General features: G+C 43.2%; 1 protein-coding gene across 2 annotated transcripts in view; it reads right to left on the bottom strand.

Annotated features, from left to right (window-relative positions):
- LOC307189514 (histone-arginine methyltransferase CARM1-like) overlaps nt 1–14,538 on the bottom strand; it is a 288,148-nt gene that overhangs the window by 98,861 nt on the left and 174,749 nt on the right. For both annotated transcript variants that reach the window (XM_079927678.1, XM_079927677.1), the window contains exons 3-4: nt 6,689–6,795; nt 5,591–5,695 (exon numbers count right to left, since the gene is read on the bottom strand). In XM_079927678.1, coding sequence (XP_079783804.1) covers nt 5,591–5,665 — 75 coding nt within the window. In that variant the 5' untranslated portion in view covers nt 5,666–5,695; nt 6,689–6,795. The remainder of the gene's footprint in view (nt 1–5,590; nt 5,696–6,688; nt 6,796–14,538) is intronic.

The raw sequence follows: 14,538 nt of genomic DNA, 5'->3' as shown, positions 1-14,538 counted from the left end.
GCTGCTACGCTCACAGATAAGGAAATTGAAGCACAGAGACTTTAGATAACCTGTTCAAGACCTCAAGGCACACAGGATAAAGGTCTATGGCATGCACAGCAGGTGGCCAAGCTGGAGTTTGAACTCAGCTCTCTGGCTCCAGAACTCATGCACGTAACCACAGTGCAATGCTGCCCCATACCTGCATGGGGATGTTTAAGTAACCACAATGTTTTCACTCCACCCTTAAGCCCAGAGAAACAAAAGTTTCTCTTGGCAATTTCAACCCACCTTCCCATGGCAGTGCCTTTCACAGGTTATGTGCATGGGCTCTAAAGTAAGGTTAACTGGGTTCAAATTCTGGCTTTCTCATTTATCAGTTGTATAAAATCAGGTAAATTATCAACATTCCCAGGTCTCAGTTCTCTCATCTCTAAAATGGCAAAAATATTAGTCTTTATCTAATAAAGTTGTAATGAAGATCAAAGGAAACTGCTATAGACTGAATTTTTGTGCCCTCCAAAACCCACATGTTGAAACCCCAATCCCCAATGTGATGGTATTTGAATACGTGGCCTTTGGGAGGTAATTAGGTCACAAGGGTGGAGCCCTCATGATGGGATTAGTGTCCTTATAAGAAGAAAGAGAGGAGAGCTTGCTTCCTCTCTCTCTCAGCCATGTGAGGATACAGCGAGAAGGCTGCTGTCTACAAGCCAGGAAATGAACCTTCACCAGATACCAGCTCTACGGGCACATTGATCTTGGACTGTGAGAAATCAGTGTTTGTTGTTTAAGACACACAGTCTATGGTATTTTTGTTATAGCAGCCTGAACTGAGACAGACACTGTATGGAAAGCTCTCAGCATGGTGCTTGCAGATACTTGAGTTGCTCAATAAATAATAGCGATTGGTATTGATCATTCTAAACCCATGCCCTTTTAGGTAACCAATTTCAATGAGAAAGAACACAAGAGCTTGATAAAAAGGTAGCATCCTCCATGGACTGAGGGGTCATTCAAGGAGGGTCTTCTGTATGATGAAGCAAACAGAAAAGGATTTTTAAACATTTTGGATTTGTGGTGGATTTGACAGATTTGGAGTTAGTGTGACCAACTATCCTAGTCTGTCTAGGACTGAGGGGATTCCTGGGACATTAAAACTGGGACAATTTGTTCCTTCAGTTTCCAGTGGGGAGGAGATACTTATTCCCAGGAGTGGGCAGTACTAGAAGCAACAGAGGTCATCTCCCCTTCCTCTTTTTATCTCCTAATAGGAGTGACTTATCTGACTGGTGATGCTGGAAAATGGTTTGAGCTTGCATAGTGCTGGTACTTGGAAGGGGCCAGCCTGCCGATCCTCCACCCAAGCATGTGCTCTTGAGTCCCCCAGGTGGAAGCTTGCTGGGCAGGCTGTGGACTTGTCTGGGGAGACCACATGTTCAGCATACAAGTAAGAGGAAAAGTTCAGTTTGAGGGGGGAAAAAGGGGTAGGAAGCCTTATGTGGATACAGGCCCAAGCCCCATTCTGCAAATAGCATTACCAAAAATAAAGCTGATATTATGATTTCTACCTGACATCTGTGTCTATTTCTAAACTGGTTCAGAACTCAGAGGGGGAAAGGGATATAATTAATTATCAGTCATGTGATTAATTATCACCTTCATAAACCCCAACAGATGGATGCCTATTTTATTTCATTGGCAGAAAAACCCATTTCAGGCTGGCAGGAAAAAGGTATTTTGTAGAATCAAATGAGTTTAGAGGTGGGAGTGACCTTAGAGATGATCTGGTCCAATATCTTTGTTTTTACAGATGAATGACAAGATCTATATGAAACTCTGAAAAACTCATCAAATGCAAGTAATTTGGGGGAGTGGTCTTTAGAAGCTATAACCAGAATTAAAAACAGATTATAGATAATATAGAAAATAGAAAATAGATTATAGATTAAAACTAAGCAATTTCGGGACTTCCTTGGCGGCCCAGTTGTTGATACTTGGCCTTCTAATGTAGGGGGTGTGGGTTCGATCCCTCGGGGAGCTAAGATCGCACATGCCTTGCGGCCAAAACACCAAAACATTAAAAAAAAAAAAGACACAATATTGTAACAAATTCAAAAAAGACTTTAAAAAATTGATCCACATCACAAAAAAAAAAACTTAAAAAAAGAAAGCTAAGCAATTTCAGAAGGAGAGAAGTTTCCCCAAATAAAAGTATTACAATCAACAGTTGAGAGCTGAATTATTTTAATTGATGAGAAACCTGTAAGACTTAGGTCAGTAAGACTGCTTATCCACAGCCTTGAACACCAGGTAAGGTGTCAAAAGAAACAAGCTTTTCCCCTCCATCCTCACCTTGCCTACCTACCATAACCTGGTCTTCCTCATTAGGAATGCTTATTACTTCCTCACCGTTCACCAGGAATGCCCCACTGGCAAAGCAAGGGTCCTGGTACCTCAAGACACATGAGACCCTTTGGTCAAGCATGGCCATTTCTGGTCTTATCTTTTTCTCTTACCAACACACTCATCCACCAGAGTACCTACATTTGACTTTTTGAAAATGTCCAGTTTTGCATAAGCAGGAGAAAGCCCACTTTACCCTGACTCTCCCACTGAATACAGCTCTAAAACCTGGACGGAATGCATGGAGCAGCTATTTGAAGCCTCTGAAAGGTCAATGGTAGCAGGGAGACTGGGAAAGAGGACCAGAACTTGAAATACTACTGATCCATACCCCCTTACCCTCACCCGTGGCCTGAACTCAACACACCAGAAATGGACACCAGGGTGCGGGCAAGAGAGCTGCGGGAGGTGTCCTCTGTTCCGGCTCCAGCTGAGAGAAGGGGAACTCCGAATGCTCAAAGAGAGTGTGGAAATTGTTCTTCCCTTGCTCTTCTTTTTTCTTTTCCTCTCCCCTCCCCTCTCCTCCTCTTCCTTGCCCCCCCGCTTTCTTTTCCGTCCCTTTCCTCCCTTCTTCTATGCTCCAGCCCCCAGAAACCTTGTGGGGGTCGTAGCATCACATCAGCCCAAACTATGAGACAGGGGAAACTCCCTCTGCCTTCAATGGTGCCATAGTTCCCAAAAACTGGGGCCAAGCCCCACTGCTTTTTTCCCCTCTCTTTGTCCTCTCTCTGCTTGGCGATACCTAGGCGAGGTCATAGACGGGCACGGCAGAGTGAGCTTTTTGTCCAGAGACTCAAAAGGGGTCCCAGGGAACCAGAAAGTATCAGGGAGATCAGGGAGTGGAAGGAACTGGGCAAAGAAACCCCATAAAGTATTTTTTAAAATAAATTCCTGTACTCACCCCTCAAACTATACATGCATGGACCTGATCATTCGCACATCAAAACTCTGAGAACTCTGCCTAGGTGCCGGACTGACCATCCAGCGACATGCACATGGAACAGAGCCCAGCTGCACTGCTAAGGCTCTGAAAAGTGAAATGACACGGGAACCAGAGACCTTGGAAAATCAACTAGTGGCATGGAACACGCAGTCCGAACCTAACCAGGTTGAATGCATCCTAAATCAGACATATTAACTCTCTCCATAGGCTTTAAACAAGACCCAGAGTCTCATAATATTCAAAATGTATGGAAAACAATCTAAAATTCCTTGGCATAGGAAGACTCAGGAAAATATCAATTCCCCGGGAATAGATAATCAACTGAAGCAAACACAGCAGTGACACAGATGTTACAATTATCTGGCAAAAACCTTCAAGTAGCTATTATAATAACGCTCCGAGCAGCAATCATGAGCACCACTGAAATCAAGGGAAAAGTAAACAGTCTCAGTCACGAAATACACGACATAAAGAAGAGCCAAATGGAGATTCTGGGACTGAAAAAATATACCCAACATTAAGAATTCTCCGACGGCTCTATAGCAGAATGGACAGGACAGCAGAAAGCAACCCATGAGCAAATCAACTTCTAGCTGGGGGCCTATTTATCACTATTTTTTCATGTGTCTTCTCTCTACTTAAATTAACTATTTCAGCATCATAAACCACAACACAATTTAGTGGCTTGAACGAGAACCAATGTATTATTTCTCCCAGCTCTGTGGGAGGGCTGGGCAGTTTCTCGGTTGGTCTTGCCTAGACTCATTCATGTTCCTGCATTCAGCTGGAGGGCTGGTTGGACAGGAAGGTCCAGGCTGGCCTCAGTGATTGGCCTGGCAGTTGGTGTTGGCTATTGACTGGACTGCCTCACTCCTCCAAGTGACCTCCCAACCCCCAGCAGGCTAGACAGGGCTTCTTCACAGTATGGTGGTCTCAGGGTTCCACCAGGGTGAGCCCAGAAGCCACAAGACTCATGAAGGCCTAGGCTCTGAAACTCACACAACGTCACCTCTATCATATTCTGTTGATCAAAGTACATCCCAAGGATTGCACAGAGATAAGGGATAAAAAACTAAACTATCTCTTCATGAAAGGAGCAGCTGTACGACTTTGCAAATGGGTGTGGATGCAGGGATTGGGATCCTTATTTCAATGTTCTACCACATTCCTCCTGGGGAATTCATGCTGCAAATCTCAAAGGCCACGGGTCTACAATTACTATGGCAGTAGAAGAGACTGTGAGGCCCAGAGAAATCTAGTGTTTGCCTAAGACCACAGAGCTACTTAAATGGGAAAATATGAAACTAGACTCCATGACTGCTGATTCACTGACCAGTGATCCTGTTTCTGAGATGAGCTGTACAGTATCTTGAACACCTTGGCTGTTTAACAGGTAGGAAAATAAGGGACAACACTTGCACAGAGTGTTAGCAATCGTTCACCATTCAGATCCATTTTGTGAAGGAAATAAATGCAGGCACTTGTGGAGTCCATGAAAAAAAAAAAACTGAAGTGACACAATAAGGGCTATTCATTATGTAGCAATACAGCTCCTAACCTGTCCTGTGCACCAAAACATAGTGCATTTAGTCTCTTGAGTTCCTGGCTCTCAAAACTTAATTTCTTTACTGAGGTAAAATTCACATAACATAAAATTAACCATCAACCATTTTAAAGGGTACAATGCAGCGGGTCTTGGTACATTTACTATGTTATGCAACTATAACCTCTGTCGAGACATTTTCATCACCCCAAAAGGCAAGCCTGTACCCACCAAGTCGCCCTCCCCCAGCCCCTGGGAACCACTAATCTGCCTTCTCGCTATGGATTTCTATTCTAGATGTTTCCTATAAATGGAATCATATGTGCTTTTGTAGCTGCTTCTTTCACTGCATATGTTCATGGTTCATCCACACTGCAGCGTGCATCAGCATTACGTTCTTTATATGAATAATATCAATAGAAACAACATTCATAATATTCCATCGAATGGATATACCACATTTTGTTTATCTCTTTGTCAGTTGATGGGCGTGTGGAAAGCTCCCACGTGTTGGCTACTGTGAATAGTGCTGTCATGAACATTCACGTACAAATAGTCACCTCGATACCTGCTTTTAGTTCTTTCAAGTTAGTTCGGTCTACAGTCAGAAGTGGAATTTCTGGGTCGTGTGGTAATTCTATCAAAGCTGAATGCTCAGCCTAGTTTCTGACAAGGCTTCTTAAAACGGTTTGAGATTAATAACCTGCTGCCACCATTACCTTATCTCTAAAGTCAGTGTGGTTCTGGAGGATGGCTCTGTGGTAAGTGGCTGTCCTCACAAAATCTTGCATCATGTTCTGCTGCTGGGAAAGGCAGCCATAAAACTGTAAGGGAGAGAGAAGGACAGGGAGGGTAAACACGCCATGAGGCAGGACCTTCACGGGTACTTGGCTCTTACAGCCACCTGGGTCAAGGCGGGCTTGGTCCAACACAGCGGGGGGGGCGAGGCTCTGAGACACCCGGGACCTGTCCACACTGGCCCCATGTGTAAGGCCCACAACTCTAAGGAGACCTCAGAACTTTGATCCATACAGCGGATTCAGACCTAGATCTTGACCAGATTGGTGCCCAGGGTCCCCCCTCCCAAAGCAGAGGCTGAGAGAGCACAGATCAAGAATAACAGAGGTAAGTGAGAGAGAAAGGGGCCAGGGCCAAAAGGGACGGCCCTGATGAGTCCCATCAGCCTAGAGAGAAAGATGGGCCTTGGATAGAAATCCCAGGAGAGGGCGGGGTGGGGTAGAAGGCAGTGACGGTGGTGATCCTGAGGCAAGCCGGTTGGGTGAGGTGGTACGTATAAAACCATGAGCATTGACAGTGAGTAATAAATATCATCATTGTAATGGCTACAATTCGGTAGAGTTTTCTATGTGCCAGCCACCATGCTAAGTGTTTCACATACATCCTCTAATCAAATTAAATCACCACAACAATCAGATGAAGTATGTTCCTCAGCTGAGGAAACTGAGCCTCAGGAAGATGCAGCAACTTGCCCAAGTCCTGACAACTCGCTAAGTGACAGATACAAGATCCCAATCCGGGTGATGCTGCTGCTGTTGGTCAGAGGACCACACATTAAAAACCGCCGCACTCTCAGGACTTCCCTGGCGGTCCAGTGGTTAAGACTCCCCGCTTGCAAGGCAGGGAGCATGCGTTCGGATCCCTGGTCGGGGAACTAAGATCCCACATGCCGCACAGCGCGGCAGAAGAAAAGAAAACACCGCTGCACGCTCCTCTCCACCCACCGCCTCGCCCAGGTATATTCACAGGTGTGTGTCACTCTGAAACGACTCAGCTCCACCTGGGACCGCTCCCCTGACCTGGAAGTACTGTACGGCAGACGCCTCTTCTGTCCGCTGGCTGAACACTGAGTGTTCCTTTTCCTCACGCCGGCATCTTTTCAAGGTATTTGAAAATGCGCTGAATTCTGCAAGGAGAAGAAAGCAGATCCATTTCTACCTCTTGGAAACCACGGCACTCACCACTGCACTCTTCACAAAATTCCACCTGAGAAGCCACTAGAAGATGAAAACGGCGTGCTCACCTCTGGACACACGCATGATAAGGAACGGCAAGGTGGGAATGGGTACTGCTCTGAGGTGTGACACCCTTATTTACACTTGTCAGACATATTTGCATTCAGAAATGTCAAGTTTGAGACCATACTGGAACACAGGCAGAGTCTGGGCTCACTGAATTCTCCTGGTAAGGTGCTAACAAAGTTCATAGGCTTATTCTCAGTATGTGCTCTGAGGAAGGTGATGGTTGATGATAAGAAAAATAAAATATATGTGAACACAAAATATATATGTATATAAGTGGGTATATATATAAAATCTCATTCTATCATTATAGTGACAAGTCTTCTTTGTTTTCATATTTAGTATTCCCTAAGTGTATAGAGAAAAGGTAAAAGAACTGGGGATATGTGTATACAAGGGAATGCCTTCTACTGTGTGAGGAAAAAAATACAGAAGTGAAGGCTCAAAGAATTCCAGAAGTGATATTACTGATAACACAGCATGCACAGTGGTCAAATTCTGTGACTTCCACCTTAGAAATGTCTCTCAAAGTCCTGCCCAGTGGTCGTCGCTGCCTGGGGTCTCTCCTCTCTACTGCTGGTGCTGTGACCGGGTCTCTCTCCTACAGCCCACGTGGGATCCCTAACGCCCCACCCAGTCTGGATTCACCATGAGCTCCAGTCCCTCACGTCTGTCCGCCCCTGGGTGCACGCCCTCCTTGCCCCCATTTCCCGCACACATAAGACCTGCACTATACCCTTACGCGCCCACCGTGCTGCTGAAGCGCTTACACATTCCCAGGTCAACGTGGGCCTGGCCTGGCTTCTTGACTTTGAAACCCCTGTCCGTCTCTTCTGTTTGGATTACCTTCTGACATGAAACTCCTATTCATTCTCCAAGATTCAGTTCAATGAGCATTTCTTCACTGCTGTGTTCTACAACACCCATAGGCAGAATGAACTGCTGCAACACAGGGGGCCTCAACACTTGGCTACAAACCAGAATTCTTCTCTAGAAAGAATTTTTTAATGTAGACGTCGGACTCTCCACCTATACTGAGAAATTCAATGCTCTGGTGGTGGGGAGAAGGCATTTGTTTTTTTCAAAAGCCTGCAGTTAGTTTTCATGTGTAGCTAGGGACCAGAACCTGTGCTCTCATCTCATGCTCTCAGCTTACCATCTTATTTCATATTTTACCCAATTTCTCAATTTTTAAAGTGTCCATCTCTCTCTATATATCAAACTCTTTCAGGGCATGGTTTGGGGGCACGGTGTCAAGCCTTATTTATCTCTAGTCTTCAGAACATCGTGCTAACATAACAGCCACCCAGTAACAGGCTGAAAATGTGAATTCAATAAATTTGGGGAAATGATAAATGAACTTGCTGAAATTGTTTCAATTCATCTGTCAATAGATGAATGGATTAAGAAGATATGATATATATATATATATATATGAATATCATTCAGCCACGAGAAAAATGGAAATCCTGCCACTTGCAACACAATGGATGGACCTTGATGGTATCATGCTAAGTGAAATAAGCCAGAAAGAGGAAGACAAATACTATATGATATCACTTATATTTGGCAACTTTTTTTAAAAAAGGTCAAACTTATAGAAACAGACAGTAGAAAAGTGGTTGCCAGGAGCTAAGGGGTGGGGAAAATAGGGAGAGGTTGGTAAAGGGGTACAAACTTTCAACTATAAAATGAATAAGGCCTGAGGATCTAATGTATAACGTGGTGACTACAGTTGTTAACATGTATTAATATAATTGAAAATTTTATTTGGCTGCATTGGGTCTCTGTTGCTGTGCGCAGCCTTTCTCTAGTTGCAGCAAACAGGGGCTACTCTTCGTCGAGATGTGCGGGCTTCTCACTGCAGTGGCTTCTCTTGTTGCAGAGCACGAGCTCTAGGCACACGGGCTTCAGTAGTTGCAGCACGCAAGCTCAGTAGTTGTGGCACGGGGGCCCTAGAGTGCGCGAGCTTCAGTAGTTGTGTCGCACGGGCTCCGTAGTTGTGGCTCACAGGCTCTAGAGCACAGAGTCAGTAGCTGTGGCACATGGGCTTCGTTGCTCCATGGCATGTGGGATCTTCCCACACCAGGGATCGAACCTGTGTCCCTTGCACTGGCAGGCAAATTCTTAACCACTGCGCCACCAGGGAAGTCCCTATATAATTGAACTTTGCTAACAGAGAACTTAAATGTTCTCAACAAAAAAAAGAATAATAAAGTAAAATAAAATACAATAAATTCTCGGATATACTGAAAAACAAAGATGATACTGGATACTATTTACCCAGCTCTACTCTCCTGGCACCTCTCCAATTCCCTCTGAGTTCTCAGAGATTGCCAGCAGTGGTTTGTGTTACCCCTCTGTGAGTTGTGTCCTGGGCATCTCAGTTGTTTGAGCTTTCAAAGCCTATGGTAAACTCACTTGTCCAATAAATAGTCTTTTGAATATTCTCTACAGTTTCAAGTCTCTATCCTTTGGGGGAAATTGTACCTTTAATACAGGCAAAAGTAATGGCTGCCTAATTTAGTGAATAGGATGTGTGGTGAGTTGCAAAGTACCATTTTGGGTTCAAAAGCAAAATTTTGATCAAGTAATAAGGATAGTCTGCTTGTGCACCTCACCAATTGTCTTCAAAGGAAAAGGTGAAAGAGAAGCTCCAAAGAAGTTTTGTGTTACACCAGCATTCATGCAATACATAAATAGCCTTCCAAAATCAATACTAATTTGGACGTATTGGCTCTGTGTTTGCTATTTTTAAAAAATCCAATTGTATTACATTATACACACTATAATCACCACTCTGTAATCCTGGCACAGGGACCACATTTGATAAACCAAAAATCAGGGTCTCTAGTTTGACCAGTTTGGGATGTATTTATGGGATTTAGCAAATTAGAAGTCAGATATTGGCATGTCCAGGAATCAGCATCAATTAACTCTTGACGATTGTGAATTCTGTCACAACGGCTGCCCAGAGAATGTTCTCCTCACAAGTCACCCATACCTTTATTTTAATACTTAAATTACTGCGTGTAAATAAAAGAAATGTCTGTGTTTCCACCTGATGTATAAAGATAGAAAAAAAATCACATTTTAAAAAGGAAAAGAAATTTCATTGTTTATTTCTCCCCTTTCCTCAGTCTCCAGAAGGACAGACTCTGGTAGCCACTAAAGACACTGTCTTAGTCCCTTTGGGTTGCTACAACAGAGTGGCACAGACAGAGTGACTTATAAATAACAGAAATTTATTTTGATTATAAACTTCTTTTGATTATAAATGAACTGTTCAGTTCACTCATTTATAATCAGTAGGAGAGACTGTCTAGATGTTGGGGCAGCTCTATGATTTGGGTCTGTAACATGTAATAACTGAATTCAGTACCCTAGTTTTATGTTAAACTATCAGGATTTTCTTGATAAAAGTTAATCCCCCTGCCTCCCCAGCCTACCTGTATTTCTCTTAATGACTTCTGGGTCCTGAGCTCCCTGTGCAGCCTGAAGAAGGTATTGCAGTCAGAACCATGTATTGATGATAATACATGGTAGCAATAAAAGTTGTCCTTAAAAACTGTTCTGGAGGCTGGAAGTCTGAGATCAGGGTGCCAGCATGGTCAGGTTCTGGTGAGGGTTCTCTTCTGAGATGCAGACTGCGGACTTGTGTCTGTGTCCTCACGTGGTGGAAGGAGCAAAGGAGCTCCCTGGGGTCTCTTTTGTAAGGATGCTAATCTCATTCATGAGGGCTCCACCCTTATGATCTAATCAGTTCCCACCTATACCTGAGACTGCTATGCATTTCTCTGGAAACACACACAGAATATATCTCTATAGGAAATTTCCTGAAATTCAATTTGCATGTATCCAACTTTGGGAGCAGGAATGAAGAAGGTATGGAAACTTTTTTATGTGAATATTATGTTCCTCCTCATTAAAAAAAGAAGAAAAGAACAGTAATACTGACATTTAGGAGTTCAGACGGTGAATAGATTTTGACTTAAATTGCATCATAACCAAAGATAATTGATTCCGCCAGTGATACCTAACTAGAACTTTTTGATTAATTAAACTTTCACTGCCAACTGGGCCCAAATACTTAAGTTCACACACCTCTGATTAGGGAATAAATAGGAGAAAATAAACCCTTGATTCTAAGGACCATGAAACCAGGAGAAGCAGGATTGAATGGGGGCACGTGGTCAGTTTTGTTCCCTTTTTTGTATACTGACTATAGGAAAATAGATACCTTTGACTTCCTCCCCAGTAAAAAGACCTTAACCTGGCAAATTTGAGCTGATGGACTAGAGAGAATTAAGATGGGCTATTTGTAAATCACTCAAGATCGTCCAAAAGCAGCTCTGCAATAACGTCTACAGTTTGACTTTTTAAAAAAAATCCATACCATGATTATCATATTGTCAATTGTGGATTTTCCAGTATAATTTGGGGACATGTGGCCAGAACAGCTGAGGCAGCCAGACAGGTATTACCCTTTCCTGGCACAGAAAGATGCTACATCTTGGTAAATAAACTCTGTACGGCAAGCACCACAGACAGTATCACTTGTAAATAGTAGCTATTTAAGAGAAGCAAGCAAACAAAAACAGATCCCTTCAATCTGGTCTTTTAGGAGTAACAGAACAGAAAGGAAAGGCTGTGTCTGAGTAGTCTTTAACTGATCCTTGAGTATAACTACATGCTAAAATTGAAAGTAATGGTTTGTCAAGAAAGAACCTAAGTCAAGTCTGAGAATCAAAGTGGAATAGTTAGAATCATGGCTGAGGCATGGAACTGTCATGTCCTTGGTTAATATCTATATGATAGAGAAAATTACATCTATGTATTGTGCTGAGAAATGACAAAACACGATGGCTTACAGCCAGAGCAGTTACAATGCCAGTTCCACCAGGCCATTCTCTTCAGAAACAGTGCGGATAAACACGTCCTTTGAAAGGAGTTCCCATTTTACTCATAATCCATTCTGTGTCCGAGGTACTTGGCTTTTACTGGCAATTGAGTGTGTTTCCCCATCCTTATCTACTCTGCCCTCGGACCCCTGGGAAATACCCCACAGGGATCTCCTTATTCCAGAGCAGTGGTTCGGAGCCATATCCTCCCACCTTTTCTGCTCTAAGCAGTTAAAGGAGACAATGTGCAAATGTGAATACCATTTAATTTTTTTTTTTTTTTTTTTTGCGGTACGCGGGCCTCTCACTGCTGTGGCCTCTCCCGTCGTGGAGCACAGGCTCCGGACGTGCAGACCCAAGAGGCCACGGCTCATGGGCCCAGCCGCTCCACGGCACGTGGGATCTTCCCGGACCGGGGCACAAACCCATGTCCCCTGTATCGGCAGGCGGACTCTCAACCACTGCGCCACTAGGGAAGCCCATCCATTTAAATTTTATTATGTTCTCTACAGCTGGCCTTTCTTTACTCTCCTCTGGGAGTCATCCTGGCTCTACAGAATTAATGGGATCTTTCAAACAAATGGTGCCTGCAGATCAAAAGTCAAGGGAAAAAAAAAAAAAAGAACTCCTTGCTAAAATGTTTTCCAAAGGCATAATCACCTGCTGGATTTAAAGATCCCTTCACTCCTCTTACCAAAAGTCTCTCCCTCTAGTTTGGAGAACTGAAGAAGAGAAGATGGGTTACTATTACTGCATCTTATTTTGGAACGTCCAGTGAGCATTACCATAGACAATGTCTGTCCCGCCCGAAAAATCACACCTAGTCTCCAATGTGATGGTAGTTAGAGGGTAGAGCCTTTGGGAAGTGATGAGACATAAAGTAGATTCTCTGAGTGCCCACCATAGATAGCATTACTATAAGACACTGGAGGTTTCTATTGTACACATGAGAAAACTAGAAAAACGGACAGCTTCCCCAAACTTCAAGCTAGTGCTTTTGCCTCCTCTTTAAAATAAATTTGTTAGCATTTCTTAAAAGCAACTGCCAATCAACCTCTCTTAAAATAAATATGTTTATAAGCTCTAAGAAATCAAATGTATTTATTTGGCTTTGCTCTCCTCTCAAAGCCTTACAATTAGCAACCAAACCTGTAATTCATAACCTATGTAATACTTAACTAAAATTATTTTTGTACAAACAAAACATTAATACAAAGCACTGGGAAGGGCTATTTGGGAGTATTCTCTGTATATCTGTCATATCTCTAAATATTAAGAATCTTATGCAAAATAACTGGATTACAAATCTTACCAAATGTCAGAGGCAATCTATATGCATGTCTTTAACCAATTTAAACACTTTCTGAGATGACCAGCAGTGACCAAGACATTAGTAAAATAGTGAGCTTCACCATTTATGAAAGTAAGGACAGTTTGCTCATTTGTCTCATTTGTCTGAATATTGAGCCAGCTGCCTGATCCCTGGGGGATCCTAGCACACTTGCCCTGACACTCCACCCATCAGCAAGGCAAGACCAAGATCTGAGAACTGTGTGGTTTCCAATAAGCAGAAGGATCAGGGGTCAGCCTTGGACAGAGGGATAAGTCACTAAGCCAAAGCAGGAACAAAATTCTAAGGAAAGGATACCAGTGAAAACTCTTTTGTTGGCAAGAGGTGGAAATTCAAGCTTAAACCCAGCTTTTGCTCCCAGAGCACATTGCTGTGTGAAAGGCTACTACAAAGCAACTGATCTAACATTTCTGGTCCCATAACATGCTGAATCCCTGACTCTGGGACAGCTACCAGCTCTATTTTCCTGTCCATACTCCCTAAGAGTTTCCGGCCCTGCTCATAACTCCTGATGTTCTGTTTGCACCATTAGATCCTATATCTTATCCAGCAGATTAGTTAAGAATGAGCTGCTGACTAACGGGTCACTCAGCCTGGACCAAAAGACCCAGGTACTAGTAAACAGGATAGGCTCTGGGGCTCCAAAGAGGAGTGATCCTGCATCTTGGTTTACCTGGGACATTCCAATTTATGTCTGCCATCCTGGACAGATTACTGATCGCATTCCCTCTCACACTCAAAGGGTCCTGGCTGGGATGATAAATCACTAAATCACCCTGGCTACAAGATGATGTAGTCTTAGGGGAGGTAGCCAGGCAGGGTCAAGTACAAGAGGAATAGGCAGTTGAGAGAGATGACGACACAGAAAGATGCAGATGGGGAAGACCACACAGATAATACCTGTTTCCCCACATGGTTTCAGGATACTCTGTTTCTCTGTCTTAAATGTCATGAGACATTTCCTTATGACATTTGTCCTGAGCTACTCTATATAGGTAGCCTTGACTAAAACAAAAATCTCCCACTTCACAAGAATTTTTTTGTTTTTTGTTTTTGCTTACTCATTGCCAGTTGACTCAGGTTTAAGAGTTTTTTTTGGTTTGGGTTTGGTTTGGTTTTCGCTTTTACTAACAATTTTATATATTTTTATGTTGTACTCATTTCAAGTGTTTTTTTTTTTTTAATCTACACCATACTTTTCTCTACCTTAGAAGTGAATCAGTCTCTTTGCAATTGGGCTCATTTCTACCATTATTTTTGAACCAATTTCAGTGAAGACCCTCCCATATGTGCACTACTTAGGATCAAGACTGAATTCCACAAAACTACCTAGTCATTTGAAGGTCAACGGACTTGCAGAAAGACAAATGGTACCT

This window comes from Stenella coeruleoalba (assembly GCF_951394435.1).
Source record: "Stenella coeruleoalba genome assembly, chromosome: 7".
Classification (NCBI taxonomy): Eukaryota; Metazoa; Chordata; class Mammalia; order Artiodactyla; family Delphinidae; genus Stenella; species Stenella coeruleoalba.
Note: the sequence above shows the minus strand (reverse complement) of the source record. Positions and strands in the feature narration are given on the sequence as shown.